General features: G+C 36.7%; 1 protein-coding gene across 2 annotated transcripts in view; it reads left to right on the forward strand.

Moving 5' to 3' along the window:
- Positions 1-14,963, forward strand: part of LOC107567796 (rho guanine nucleotide exchange factor 7-like) — a 28,640-nt gene extending 13,677 nt beyond the window's left edge. The window contains exons 6-22 of one of the 2 annotated variants that reach the window (XM_016253560.1): positions 2,092-2,180; positions 5,435-5,529; positions 5,605-5,700; positions 6,991-7,113; positions 7,244-7,382; positions 7,930-7,989; positions 8,152-8,298; positions 8,578-8,664; positions 9,255-9,333; positions 9,432-9,565; positions 10,046-10,267; positions 11,559-11,652; positions 11,851-11,940; positions 12,995-13,165; positions 13,647-13,746; positions 14,001-14,055; positions 14,166-14,963. In XM_016253560.1, coding sequence (XP_016109046.1) covers positions 2,092-2,180; positions 5,435-5,529; positions 5,605-5,700; positions 6,991-7,113; positions 7,244-7,382; positions 7,930-7,989; positions 8,152-8,298; positions 8,578-8,664; positions 9,255-9,333; positions 9,432-9,565; positions 10,046-10,267; positions 11,559-11,652; positions 11,851-11,940; positions 12,995-13,165; positions 13,647-13,746; positions 14,001-14,055; positions 14,166-14,288 — 1,904 coding nt within the window. In that variant the 3' untranslated portion in view covers positions 14,289-14,963. The remainder of the gene's footprint in view (positions 1-2,091; positions 2,181-5,434; positions 5,530-5,604; positions 5,701-6,990; positions 7,114-7,243; positions 7,383-7,929; positions 7,990-8,151; positions 8,299-8,577; positions 8,665-9,254; positions 9,334-9,431; positions 9,566-10,045; positions 10,268-11,558; positions 11,653-11,850; positions 11,941-12,994; positions 13,166-13,646; positions 13,747-14,000; positions 14,056-14,165) is intronic. The other variant, XM_016253561.1, reaches the window with a different exon arrangement.
- The last annotated feature ends 396 nt before the right edge of the window (positions 14,964-15,359 follow it).

The following is a 15,359-nucleotide window of genomic DNA, read 5'->3' on the forward strand; positions in this document are numbered from 1 at the left end:
TATATATATATATATATATTAAAAGTATATTTGTACTTGTATGTACGAGGCACTGTGGCACCATGGAAATGTAAAATCTGCCCGGGTCCGATTAAAAGAAGACTTACAGGCTTAATGAAAAGAGAACTGAATGGCAGCTCTCTGCAAAAGCCAAAAACTTTGGGATTATATGACCATTACAGGCTTACAGTGGAAAAATGTGCGCTCGTTCAACCCAGCTTGAGTACAGGACCAGGTGCTGCATACAAGGTAGCAAACTAAGAATTAAAAGAGTAAATGGTTGGACACTTTATCTGAAGGCACTGTTTGTAATGACAAAACCTTCTGTTCCTTTAGTTCTTTAATAAAATCTGCTGATCTAGTACTTAAGATTTTAACTTCCCCTTTAAACATTTTCATCCCACCAAAAAAAAAAGAAAGAAAGGTAAACAGACTTTAAAAATGTCTTTTAAAGAAGTCTCTTATGCTCACCAAGGCATACATTTGACCCAAAATACAGTAAAAACAGTAATATTGGCAATATTATTACAATGAAAAATGAGTTGTACTGTATTCTATTTGAATATATTTTAAGGTATAATTTATTCCTGTGATGCCAAGCTGAATTTTCAGCATCCTTACTCCAGTTTTCAGTGTCACATGATCCTAGTATGCTGATTTGGTGCTCAAGAAACATTTCTTATTTTTATCAATGTTGAAAACAGTTGTGATGCTTAATATTTTTGTGTAAACCATAATACATTTTTTAGGATTCTTTGATAAATAGAAAGAATGAAGAACAGCATTTATCTTTTTGTAACATTCTACCTGTCAGTTCTGACCAATTTAATGTGTCCTTACTGAATAAAAGTATTAATTTCTTTAAAAAAAAAATCTTACTGAACCTAAACTTTTAAACGGTAGTGTGTATTTTAAATAACCAGCTTTTCGTAGCCTTATCTCACTGTATGCACGCTGTAGTATAAACACAACCACTGACCCTTGTTCTGCAGTCCAAACATAAATATCATGTACACCCCATGATGCCAAACAGATGCTTCCCTCTCATGTTTGGGGAAATTACCCTAATGTGTATTCGACCCAGCTTTGAATGGAAATCATTTAAGGTGACATCAGAGCTTGAACATCCAGGGCTTAACAGGAAGGAAACACCATCCAACAACAAAGACAGGAAGTGCAGCAGCCAGATGACAGCGCTTCCCCTTTCCTCTGAATATGGCTCCACACTCAAGTTTATTCCACTCTCTGAGCACTTAACGATCCAGACTCTTTTATAGGATTTACTTGTGTTAAATGCATGCCCAACATTACTTGTAGTAGACATTAATAGTATATTGATTTCATACGTCATCTCAAAAATGACTGCAGTTAGGAAAAGGGGAAGAGTGTAGGGTTTGCAATGCACTGTTTTCTTTGAGCTCAGATTACATGATTAAAGGGGTAGTTCATCTAAAAATCCTGTGACTTACTTCAGTTGTACGCAAAAGGAGAGTTTCTTCCTCCTTTTGAAAGTGATACAGTTTTGGATTAACATGAGAATGAATATATGATGACACAACTGTCATTTTTGGGTGAATTATTCCTCTTAAAACTAGATTTGTTCAAATCATTAATCCTACGTATGTGCAATAGTAAATATGATGTTTAGCTCCGTAAGCACCGCTAATGAATGGTTTGGTTTGTGGAAATGTTGAGCTCTTTTGTTGAGAACTTAGGGAAATCACACATTTGCCAAGTGGAGAAAAATGGATTTTATCAATGAACTGAATGTTTTCTTGTGGAAAAGCATGAGAAATGTTCCATTTTGATGATTCCAGGAAGTTCACACATTACGTTGCTGATATTAGTGTAAATGAACCATAATGGATTGAACTAAGTGAAATGTTCAAACCGTCGTCTTGCTGAAGAAGTATAATGTTTTCCTGTAAACTCAGATCTCCCCCTCCAGGTATCTAAATCTAATATTGATGTCCTGACTGCTCACTGCAGGAGAGATGTACTTCAATATTCAATAACAGAAACAAAATGTTTCCAGATGTTGGTCTAAGGTGACCTCCTTACCTTTTGTTCTGTTTTTGCTCTCTCCTACAGACAAACCTGTGTCACCTAAGTCTGGAACGCTGAAGAGTCCACCCAAAGGCTTTGAGACCACTAACTACTGCAAGATGTACTATAATGTGGTAAGAGAGATGTGCTGGAGTGTTGCGTTAGTGCCACGTAACACCTTCCACATGGAGCGCGTTGATTATTTCTGATGCGTGTGGGGTGGAAGCGGTGCCTCTGGGGAGTTTGTATTGCACTGATATTTCCCTAACCAAATAAGCAAGCACACACCACCAACCTTGCCTGTACTTGACAGATAAGACTAAGGTTTAAGATATTAGGAGTGATTGTGATAGCAGCATTATGAATCATTTTAGAGGGTTATGAAACACTGCAGATTTTTGTGATTTTAGACTTCACTATGAAGAGCACATTCAACTTGCGTGAATACAAAATGTAAATCCTTCTCTTTATATCCTAATTGACAAACATCAATATGCCTAATACAAAGTCAATATATACACTACCATTCAGAAGTGTAGGGCTGTAAGATTTTTTTAAAAGAAGAGAAATTAATACTTTTATTCAGCAAGGATGCACTAAATTAATCAAAAGTGACAGTAAAAACATTTGCAATATTATATAAGTTTTTGTTGTTAAATGCTGTTATATTGAACTCTATATTAATTGAAGAATCATGACAAAAATGTATCATGGTTTCCACAAAAATATTAAAAAGCACAATTGTTTCAAACATTATTACTGTTTTTTTCTGTTTTTTGATCAATTAAATGCAATCAACTTTAAAATGCATAAAAAATTTTCAAAAATCTTACAGACTCCAAACTTTTGAACGATAATGTATGTGGACCAGATGCATCCATGAACCAGTTCACACAGCTAAAGATAATGCAATGCCACTCATTTTCTTTTTTGAGTAACATCAAGGTTAAAACCTTGTGCATTGCAAGGATATTCACACAGTGCTGTTTCCGGTTTTCTCAGATTTTAGCTTTGGACTAATCCTTGCGAATTTACAGTCATAAGGCTTTAATCTGGGTTTAAAAGCCTCGCCAAACTAGATTTACTTAAGAGTTGATAATCCAAGTTTAAACACCCACCAGCAAATGCTGCTCCTGGTTTTTGTTTGATTTAATGTCAGTAACACACACGTTCAACATCCAGACAATAACAATTTTGTTAATAAAAGTCATTTTCAGATGATTTTGTATATCTCTGTGTATGTGAATTTCCTTTATTGTGCTTCGTTTCCTCATGCGACGTTTCCCAGAAGCCTCCATCTGAGAGCCTCTGCAAACCCAATGAGCTGTTAATGTGTATGCGTAGGTCGGGTTTTGCCTACATTGTGTGGATCAAATGTCCCCACAAGGATATTAAAATTGAAGTCACCTACATTGTGCGCGAGGAAAACAGCTTGGTAAACAAACAATCTTAATGAAAATGCAGAAAAGTCTGTGAAGGATGGCTTTAGGTGCAGGAGATAGAAATCATTATATCTTTGGCTCAGTATAAAAACAGTAGAAGTCAATAAAGTCCCCACCATGATAGAAAAACAAACATTTGTGTGTGTGAATATGCTTCTATGTGTATTTTTAGAGGTGTTAACAGAGAATGTGTGTGTCTGGGCCTCTATTTGCATATTTTTATGTAAATGTGTTGTTATGAATGTCTGTATTTGGTTATCAGTTCAGTGCATGTGTTTGTCTTTCAGTCATGCTATAATATGGGTCATCTTTTCCATCTCATTGACTCGGGGGACAGCTGTGCCTGGGGCCCTGCGCTGTCTGTGTCTGTGTTGGTTATGTGTCATGTTTGATGAGAATCTGCAGTAACTGACCCTATACTCCTCTGAAGACCGGCTGAAGATGAAGAGCGTGTGTGTGTGTGTGTTTTAAGGAGGACGCTAGTTTGAGGTCAGGCAGGGTTCAGTCTTTTACAGCAGCTTTAGGGGAGGAGACCCATTCAAGTTAAGGACACAGTTTGAAAGGGCTGTAACGATCAGGCTGTCCAGACGTCCAATGGTATTGTTCATGTCAGGGGTGCTTGCATACATTTGTTTACAGACAAACTGTCGGTTTTCTCGGTCCTGGCTAACTCTGGAGGGAAAAAAGTTGGCGTTTTCAAGTTTGGACTGTTATAATGCGGCCGTTCTTGTATCCATAAAACATATTTCTTGTATATTTAGATATAGATCTGTCTTCAAAGCCACATTAAATATGTGGAAGCAGATCTCTTCAGAAAGCTCTGCAGAATTTTATAATTCTGTAAATGGATGAGTGAATATTGGTATTGACTTATTTTATGTTTTCTAAAATTAATATTTATGTAAAAAATGTAAATTTATAAAAATACATTTCTACAAAGAAAATTCTAAATTAATTTTATTTAATTGACCAGAACAAAACAAACTTTATTTTGAGCTTTTTAAATATATTTTCCAGTGGCCTCTCAACTCCATATTTGTTTGTATAAAATGTAAATATATATATAAAAAAATAGATTTCAACAATTAAAAATTATAATATTTTATATATTTAATGGACAAGGCCAGCAGAGAAAAAAAATAGCATTTCTAAACTTCCAGCAGAAATCTCTACAAATTTTTGGATAAATTCCACAGGTTATCCACCTGACAACATTTGGGTAGAAACTTTGTTTCATTGTCATTGTTTGATTGATGCTATAATACTTTTCCAGGTAATGGCTGCATCTCAAGGTTCATCTGCTGTCTATTTGTGGACAGATTGAAGATTTATTGTTGCATTTGAGGTTTTAGCTGCTAAGATGTATTAAGAGAGGTTAGCTAGCCTTGTTCAAACAGGGATGTCTTTAAATCTTAAGTTAGACTGAAATCAGAGTTTATCATGACATGCCAGGACTGGCCCAGTTCTGTCGTTTCTCGCACTTTCTCTGTATGCCTGCAGTGTTTTGTCCTCAAGGATAATGAACATATTAAAATCGACCCTAGATTCTAGTCTTTTTGCACTTGGAAAACTAACAGGTCCAAAGCGACGTGCTTCTCCCATTTGTGTACCACCTATAACTGTCTGGTTGTTAAATGTTGAGCATTTGTGATGATAAGAGACCAATCATGAGTACTTACCCCTTTTTTCCTTGCATGCTGATGATTTTAACTTTCGGTCCTTTAGGCATTTCAAATGATGTTCTATGTCATATATGCTAACTATGAATCGATATGATATTATAGATGCATGACATTTGAACAACACAGTCTGGTGTGTCCAGTTATATCATTACACTGTTGCAAACTAATACTAATAAAATAATACTAATAATAATAATGTTTAAAATTTGTTCTTTTAATTTGTCATGCATGCATAACTGTTGTTCATTTTTGTCATATGCACAGGTGGTTCAGAATATTGTACAAACCGAGACAGAGTACTGTAAAGAGCTGCAGACTCTCCTCTCAACGTATCTGAGAGCATTACAGCCCACTGACAGGTAAGAACACAAGCCCAGAGTCCAACATAACATAGAGATAATAGTAGTTCAGTAGCCATCCCTCTCTCTTTCTAGGCTCAGCGTGTCAGACATCAGTCACATCATGGGAAATCTAGAGGAGATCAGCTCATTTCAGCAGACACTGGTGCATTCACTGGAGGAAAGCGTCAAGTAAGAGTCCCCATCCTGTTCTTTCATTCACTCGTTCACAGTTTGACATCTAGTGGCAGTTACCAGTAATACACTGGTAGAACACACCTTAGAAGTCTAAAGGGGTCATATGATGTTGCTAAAAAGAACATTATTTTGTGTATTTGGTGTAATGAAATGTTTATGCAGTTTAAGGTTCAAAAAACACATTATTTTCCACATACTGTACATTATTGTTTCTCCTCTATGCCCCGCCTTTCTGAAATGCGTAGATTTTTACAAAGCTCATTGGTCTGAAAAGCGAGGTGTGCTCTGATTGGCTAGCTATCCAGTGCGTTGTGATTGGCCGAATACCTCAAGCGTGTGACAGAAATGTTACGCCCCTACCTTATTGTGATGCTCTGTCCGGCCGGAGCGACGAGACAAAAACATTAAAATCCATTATAAACGAGGCATGTGTTGCATCCAGTGGGGACATAATTACTGATTATAATGACTTATACTGTCTTTTTACACGTTGCGTTGCATCGCGCCGCGTAAACATAAAACCATGTCTGCATTTGTGATCGGAGAAATGACAAACAACAAACACTACTCTACACTGCCCAAAAAACTCGCGTTTGAATCGTCAGTGGCAAATTCTTTAAATATAAAAAAACGTACTTACAGTCTGTGAGTCAGAACAGCCGGCATTGTGGTCTACTCTACCAGGATCAGGAAACAGTCCTCCATAAAATGTGCTGCACTCATCTGAATATCTGGGTTGAACTGTTCTGGAACAGTGTTGTAAATACAACTTAACCACTGATTTCTAGTCATGTCCTCTTTTGGAAGACCAAACAAAGTAGTTTCGCTTTCACAACGAAACAGCGTCACACACCACGGCCTAGAGTATGCGGAGGCCGGCTTGAGTGAGCAGAGGTGGGCGGCAACAACAATACTACAGTGAGAATAAAAGTTACGCCCTCTTTCTTTGCGTGAACATTTGGGCGGCGTTATGCAAATCTTCCCACATCGTGGCGTAGACATGTGGGGGCGTGTTAGAACAAGCTGTTTTAGGTAGGCGTGGCTGACTCTTATAAAGAATAGCTCTTTGGATTTGAGACTTTAGTCTTCGCAACTTTACAGATCTTCTTTACTTACCAAGAGCTTGTAACACTCCAAAGAGAAAGGAAAAATTGTAATCGCGTCATATTGACCCCTTTAAGATGTGTGCAATTTTTAGCTCTGTTCAACTTTAACATTCATTTATGTGTTTATTTTTATTAAACATTTATTATTTCTAAATGAATTGGTGTGTGTTGTGTGCAGAGTTCCAGAGAGTCAGCAGAGAATAGGTGGCTTCTTCCTGTCCCTCGTTCCTCAGATGAGGAGTCTGTATGTGACCTACTGCTCCAACCATCCATCTGCGGTTAACGTTCTCACACAACACAGGTGCGTAACAACGCAATAAGCACAGTGCATAGACGCCTGATCTTGGGCAGATGCTTTTTCATTCATTCTTAACAATTGAGTTTCAGAAACACCGTCTATCAGCGTCTGTTTGTTTGTGTGTATGTTTCAGTGAGGAATTAGGAGAGTTTATGGAAAGTAAAGGTGCAAACAGCCCAGGGATCCTCACACTCACCACGGGCCTGAGCAAACCCTTCCTGAGACTGGAGAAATACCCCACACTACTGAAAGAGATGGAGCGCCACATGGAGGTACTCAACCGCTCTCTTTTTCAAAATGTACACTACCATTCAAACGTTTAGGGCTGGGTTTTCCCGATTTTTTTTAAATTTTATGATTTTGATTTTCTCTAATGCTCACCAAGGCTATTCTATTTTAATACATTTTAAAATGTAACTTATTCATGTGATGACAAACTGCTCCAGTTTTCAGTGTCACATGATCCTTCAGAAATCATTCTAATAAGGTGATTTGGTTCTTATGATTATCAATGTTCAAAACAGTTGTGCTGCTTAATAGTTTTGTTGAAACCATGATATTTTCAGAATTCTTTGATGAATAGAAAGTAGAAATAGAAATGTTTTGTTATAATTACATTATAAATGTCTCTACTGTAACTTTTAAGCAGTTTAATGCATCCTTTCTGAATTAAATTATTATTTTCTTTTAAAACATTTTTTACTGGCACCAAATATTTAAGGGTAGTGTAAGTATTCTGGTTATGGAATGAAACAAAATCTGTGTGTTTATATAGTATACCAGTTTAACTCGCTCATATTCTTCCTTTGTTCTGCTCAGGCGCTTCATCCAGATTATCCAGACATTCAGAAGAGCATGACAGTATTTAAAAATCTCTCCGTGAGTATTATAAAGTCAACATCATTGAGTTTCTTTGTTTTCACGAGTATATAAGGATGAAAGATGTGTGAGATGATGATGATAAGCTGTTTGTTTGACTTGCGCTATCTTTCAGAATGGGATGCTGGGCTTATTTGTGAACGTTTGTTGTTGTGTCTTCAGGCCCAGTGTCAGGAAGTGAGGAAGAGGAAGGAACTTGAGCTGCAGATTCTGATGGAGTCTATTCGGGGCTGGGAAGGGGAGGGCATTAAGACCCTGGGCTCTGTCCTTTACATGTCTCAAGTCCTCATCCAGAACCACGGCGCAGAGGTGAATGTTACCAAATAGTCTAGGGGTGTTCAGCACTTAACCAACCATCAGGGACTTCCAGTATTTAAAAATAAAAGCTAAATTTACGTTCATTTATAGTTAGAAATGTAACATTTCAAGAACCAAACTATTTAGTATGTTCTCCATGGACCCCTGGTTAAAAAAACTTTATTTAAGAGCTATCGTTTGTTATTTTTATTGTACATGTTGTTTCTTAGATTTTAATTGACTGATTTTGTATTCAATGTAAATCTTCATTGTAATATTCTGCTTCATCAGGAGAAGAACGAGCGATACCTTTTGCTGTTTCCTCATGTACTTCTCATGTTGTCTGCTAGTCCTCGAATGAGTGGTTTCATCTACCAGGTAAAACTTCACTGTAGTATAAATACAATCTCCAGTCCCATCAGTGTTTCACTGCACTATACTTTTTCTGATTTTTGTAGTAAAAATTACTTTACTGCTGTTTTTCCCAATATTGTATTAATATTTTACTTTTTTTTGTGTGTGTTGCAGTAAAACCCACCAACAATCATTATGTATATATGTAACTAGTATGTGGATAGTAAGCATATGATTACCTTCAGTTTGTAGTTTTTTTTGTATAATTACTGAAATCTGTTATGGTACATAAAGCACCCCCACCATCATGCACAAAGCAAAGGGTGACAACGATATACAAATATGACTGAAAATGCACAGTTGTGTTAAACGTAGATGCTGCTTGCACACTGATTACATACGGTACATTTTACATGTTTTATTATTATTTCATGTTTTGAAAATTGGGCAGTAAAATGGGCTGAATTTCATACTCCATATTATTCTATTATTACACTGTTTCATATTATTCTATTATTACTTTATATAACTCTGTTAGAATGACCTCAGAATGGATCTCAGTATTAATAACGCCCTAAAATGCTGACAGCTGATTGGTTGATTGCCTTACACAGGGGAAGCTGCCTCTGACTGGAATGACTCTAAATAAAATAGAGGACAGTGACACCACAAAAAATGCTTTTGAAATATCTGGTGAGTTTCCCACCCAGTTGCCCTCATGTCAAATGTTATTATTGCTAGATATTGAGAATACATATGCTTGAGCAGTAATGATGTGTGTGTGTGTGCAGGAAATATGATCGAGCGGATCCAGGTGATCTGTAATAACCAGCAAGATCTTCAGGACTGGATGGATCATCTACACCGGCAAACCAAACGCATTTCAACCAGCAACTTGAAACCACAGAACGTTCCCTGCCATACGGTGAGAAACACATACACTACCATTCAAGAGTTTGCAGTCAGTACAATTTGAAAGAAAATCCTTATGCTCAACAAGGCTGCATTTATTACTGTAAAACAGTAATATTATTAAATAAAAAAACAAAGTTTTGTGTTTGGATATGTTTTTAAAATTCTGTGATTGCAAAGCTGAATTTTCAGCATCATTACTCCAGTCTTCAGTGTCGCATAATGCTTCAGAAATCATTCTAATATGCTGATTTGGTGATTAAGAAACATTTCTTATTATTATTATCAATGTTGAAAACAGTTGTACTGTGGAAATCATGAGAAAAGCATTTATATTTATCAAAATCTTTTGATCAATTTAATGTGTCCTTGCTGCATAAAAGTATTAACATCTTTCAAAAAATTATCAGACTCTGTGACATATCTAAGTTAAGAATTACTGATATTCAGCGATATTCAGTGTCACTCACCGGCTTGTCTCCTTCCTGTTCAGCTGCCGTCTCACCCTCTCACCCCGTCCAGACACTCAGAGAGTCGAGGTGTGAGCGGATCTCCAGTCTACCACACTCTTCCTCACCTCTCTTCACTTGGAACCCCTCACAGCGGTATGATGTGGGGACCCCTCGAGCCTCCCAAAACCCAGAAGCCCTGGAGTCTCAGCTGTCTCCGACCTGCGCCACCCCTAAAACCCTCAGCTGCCTTGTGTTTCAAAGAGGTATCATGTTACATTTGAACTGTATGTTGACACATTAATAGCATCTCTAGAAGAAGAATCACTATAAACCAATGGTTAAAACGTATTATTTATTAACTAACATCTGTTTATTAAAGGGGTCATATGATGCTATTTTAAAGATCATTATTTTGTGTATTTGGTGTAACAGAATATGTTGATATGCTTTAATGTTCAAAAAACACATTATTTTTCAAATACTGTACATTATTGTAGGTCCTCTATGCCCCGCCTCTCTCAAACACGTTGTTTTCAACAAAGCCCCCTCCTTTGACAAGCGCAGTCTGCTCTGATTGGCCAGCTGACCCAGTGCATTGTGATTGGCCAAACACCACAATCACGCGTCGGAAATGTAACGCCCCTTACCATAATCACGAGCTTCAGCTTTCAAAGTAAATATCAAGACAGTTAATAATGTCGTTAGTTTTACCATCAGTTCAAGCCCGAAAAAGCAACTGAGTCGTGTGACAGACACAGTGATGATGCAGTACACAAGCCGCGGTTAAGACCGCTGACGTGCTATGATTTCTGACAGGCTGTTCACTCTCCTGTGATGTGACCCTGTTCCCCTCACACACACTCACACACACAATGCGTTACCCTGCGCTGCGCAAAATTCCACATTTGAACAGTCAATAGCAAATACTTCAACTAATAACAAAACATACTTACAGTCGCTGATTCAGAAGTGCCAGATTGTCATAGTAAAGTCAGAATTGACCCTTTTTTTTTTTTTTTTAGAAATAGCCTTTGTGCACAGACAGCCTTGTACTCTTCTAGGTTCAAAAAACTGTCATCCATAAAATGCGTTGCACAAATTCGAACATCTGGGTTGTGCTGTTCTGTTGTAAATAAATCTTAACCAATCATTCCTAATTGCATCTACTTCCGGAAGGCCAAATAAAGAAACACAGCGTCTCCCTGACATGGCTGCATCAACACTAACTGCTGTTCCTGAAACCACGCCTTCTTTCTTTACATGCACATTTGGGCGGCATTATGCTAATATTTCCACATCGTGACGTAGACATGTGGGGGCGTGTTAGAATGAGCCGTTTTAGGTAGGCGTGGTTGACTCTTAACTTTTATAAAGAATATCTCTTTGTATTTGAGACTTTAGTCTTTGCAACTTTACAGATCTTCTTTATGCACCAAGAGCTTGTAACACTCCAAAGAGAAAGGAAAACTTGAAATCGCATCATATGACCCCTTTAAATAAACTTATCTATGAGACTCAATTTGGTTATTTGTCTAATTTTATTATGTCCTTCAGGATCTCAGTAAAAGTCCCAAAAGCATGAAGAAGCTTCTGCCCAAACGAAAATCTGAGAGGAAGCCATCTGATGAGGAATTTGCTGTGAGAAAAAGTATGACCCTAATGATTTATTGAAGTTTATTAATGCTCTGTTACTTTCTGCATATGCATGTGATGTATTTGTTACAAACTCATCACATGTATTGCTTCCGTGTTTACTGTTTGTAAGATAGCATAGTGACTTTATTATATTCTCGCAATGTTTTCTTACCCCTGGCATCTTTTATGTGCTCTTCTTGTTTTCCATCAGGTACTGTAGCTCTGGAGGAGGATGCTCAGATCCTGAAAGTGATCGAAGCATACTGCACAAGCGCTAAAACACGGCAAACACTAAACTCAAGTATGTACTCTCTAGTCTACACCTTTATGTAATTTCTTGTGATTTTCATTTGCTTTGCAATTTTCAAATCTCACTTCAGTCCCAGACTCTGTGATGGGATTTGTCCATGTAAATGAGTGAGGACAATATAACTGTGGATCCCACGTAATACTGGCATTTTTGACGCATTTTAAATGTATTTTTTCCCCAAGTTCTTTCTAAAATACACTGCATAGTTTGAAAGCTTCGAGGCAGTTTGATTTCTTTGAAAGAAAAGGCAAAGGCTTTTACATTGTCACAAATATATATATTTTTCTTTTCTATTAATCAGTGAATCCTGAAAAAATGTATCACTGTTTCCACAAAACTATTAAGCAGCACAACTGTTTTCAACATTGATAATAATAGGAAATGTTTCATGAGCAGCAAATAAGCATTTTAGAATGAATTCTGAAGGATCATGTGACATGGAAGACTGGAGTAAAAATAAAAAATTTGAATTGATAAAATTTCAGCTTCATTTCATTCTACAATATTACTGTTTTTACTGTATTTGATCAAATAAATGCAACCTTGGTGAACAAAAGAGATTTCTTTCAAAAACATTAAAAATCTTACTGATCCTAAACTTTAAAAGGGTAGTGTTTTTGGAATATGAGTCCCATATTTTGAGTCCTACAAAATCTGTCCTGATGTCTCTGTCAAACATTTTTACATATGTCTGTGAAGTACTGCAACATCTTTACTGCCTTTTAATGGCATTGGCTATATAAATATATGTTGACTAAACTCTTTACCACTGCGTTGATCACACTTAATATTTTCTGCTCTTTTTAACATGAATATTTGTCTCTTTTCCTCTTCCTTCCTTCCATTCATTTCTTTTTCACCCATCTCTCTCTTAATTTGTCCCACTATTGTTATATTTTTATTTCATTCTGTCATTTTTATATATATATATATAATTTTCCGGGCATCTTGGGCTCTCCCTCACTTTACTCCTCTTGGTTTGGTCCATCCTCTTAACCCATCTGTCCTCTCCAATATGATTGGTTTGATCCCCATCCCTAATTAGCATGGCAGGGCACTGATTTGATGCATAATCATGTGCTGGCTGATGTTGACCAATCGTGTGTGGATGCTGTGGGTTGCCGTAGCAGCGGATTTCCCTCCTCTGATCAATCTGAAGACTCGGACTATGACAGTATATGGATAACTCACACTAACAGAATGGGTTCTATGTCCCGTAAGAGCTGCTGCTCGTATATACATTTTGTTTGCATTGAAAGTGGCAAGCATATAATTTTTGAAGTTAACATGTTAGGTTGTGAACATATTGGAGACATGGTTGTTCATGAACGAGAAAGAAAGATGTTTTCAGTGCTTTTGCTCCATGGCTTTCATAGGACAGAAACATTCACATTTAATAGTACACCATCCTAAAATTCTGTTTCTGTACATTTCAGGATTATTATAGTTAACTAAAACTGAAATAAAAATACATTGACAAAACGTACTAAAAATGCCAAAATACACAACAAAATTACTAAAATTTTAACCGAAGTTAATATGAAAAAAAAAACTAATTAAAAATATTAATAAAAAACTATAATAGTATCTCAATTATACTGAAATAATACTGGTATGAGTTATATAACCTGTCAGTGAGTTGTTCAACATGTTATTGTTCTACTTTTAATCCATTAACACGGTTAAATTTTTTTCAGGATCAAGGAAGGAGTCAGGGCCACATATGATTTTTCCTGAAGAGGAGAAAATCATTGTGGAAGAGACAAAGAGCAATGGCCAAACTGTAATCGAAGAAAGGTTAGATCTCAGATTTCTGCATCTAATTCACCTATTTATTTACAATTTTTTTTATTAGGGCTGTCAGTTTATGCATTTATATATCATGATTAATCTTATAATGATATTGTGAAAGAAAAAAAACGTTCACTTTCAGTTGCTGGTCCCCATTGACTTCCATAGTATGGAGGAAAAAAAACACTATGCAAGTCAACTTGGACCAACTGAAGTCTCAGTAGTTGTTCATGATGATTTCATCTGGATGTCCTTTACAGGAGTCTGGTGGATACAGTTTATGCCTTAAGGGATGAGGTTCAAGAACTTAAGCAGGTTAGTCTACATGCCTCATGTAAATGTTTGCTTATACTTAATGTGTTGCAATGTTGTTTAAATTCAATATCTGGTGCTGTGACCCGGATTCTCTGATTTTGCATGACCAGGACAACAAGAGAATGAAGCGCACTCTTGAGGAAGAGCAAAAGGCACGGAAAGAGCTGGAGAAGATTGTCAGGAAAGTGTTAAAGAGTATGAACGACCCATCCTGGGATGAGACGAATTTGTGAGCCCATCTGTACATTTATGAAAACTGCATCTTGAGTGTAGTATCAGTCTTAACTCCTGACCAAAAATACTTGTAAATATTGTGACAAAACTGAACTTGATCCCCGCAGTCACAGTATAAACCTGATCCTTTTCAAGCCTTTTTTGTTTGCCAGTGCCAAGTATCTAGTTCATTTTCAGATATGATAAACATAAAGAAATGTATTGAACCTGGACATCATCTATCAGAAACGTCTCTACAGGATCAGGTGTGGTCTGGCAAAGCAGCCAAAATAACTTGCAGTTTGATCATTTAGCTCACTGTCACAGATGTCATTGGTTCCTAGACTAAAACTGGGAGTCTCAGGGATGATAGACACACTGTACCTACAAATGTTGCCAGGCCTGCATCACTGCCTGCGTCCTTTGACATTTTCAATCATTAGCCAATATGTTCAATAAGGGATGACATTCAGTAGGATTTTTTCCAATGGAAAACCTTGCAATACAATACTAGAGACATTTCTGAGGGGACTAGTCTTTTTTTTAGAGATTTTTTTGGGGGTGTCATTTCAAAGTTGCTTTTACAATAACCTCAGTTTTAATTTCGTCCGGTTGCTCTTTTGCACCTTGCAGCATGTACCTTTTTTTTATTTTATTATGATCCTCTACTCTAATTGTGCATTCACATACCTTTTTTGTTATGTACAGAAATAATCCTGTATTGTATTTAATGCTCAGAAATGTGCCTTTTTGGAAAAAAGGAGATTTCCAGAATTTTGTCAGCATTTCTAGCTCTGTCAGCATTTCAAAGAACCTTTTTAAGAAAAATGTATGCAAGAGTGATTTTAAATTAACACTGAATCTGTGGTTAGAAACCGACAGATTAAGAGTCTTCTATGTTGTCTAATTTATGTATTTAAATGAAATATTGTCTATTGCTAAATGACTGTGTATTGTGAAATTTCCAGATAACCTCATCTACTTTCTCTTCCCAAAGCACTCTCTCTATCTTACTCTCTCTTTCTTGCTGATTTAATTAAATAAAAACAAATTCTTACTGTGAGTCTTCGAATGGGATTTGTTTGTCTCAT

This window comes from Sinocyclocheilus grahami, unplaced genomic scaffold (assembly GCF_001515645.1).
Source record: "Sinocyclocheilus grahami isolate Dianchi unplaced genomic scaffold, SAMN03320097.WGS_v1.1 scaffold1188.1, whole genome shotgun sequence".
Taxonomy (NCBI): Eukaryota; Metazoa; Chordata; class Actinopteri; order Cypriniformes; family Cyprinidae; genus Sinocyclocheilus; species Sinocyclocheilus grahami.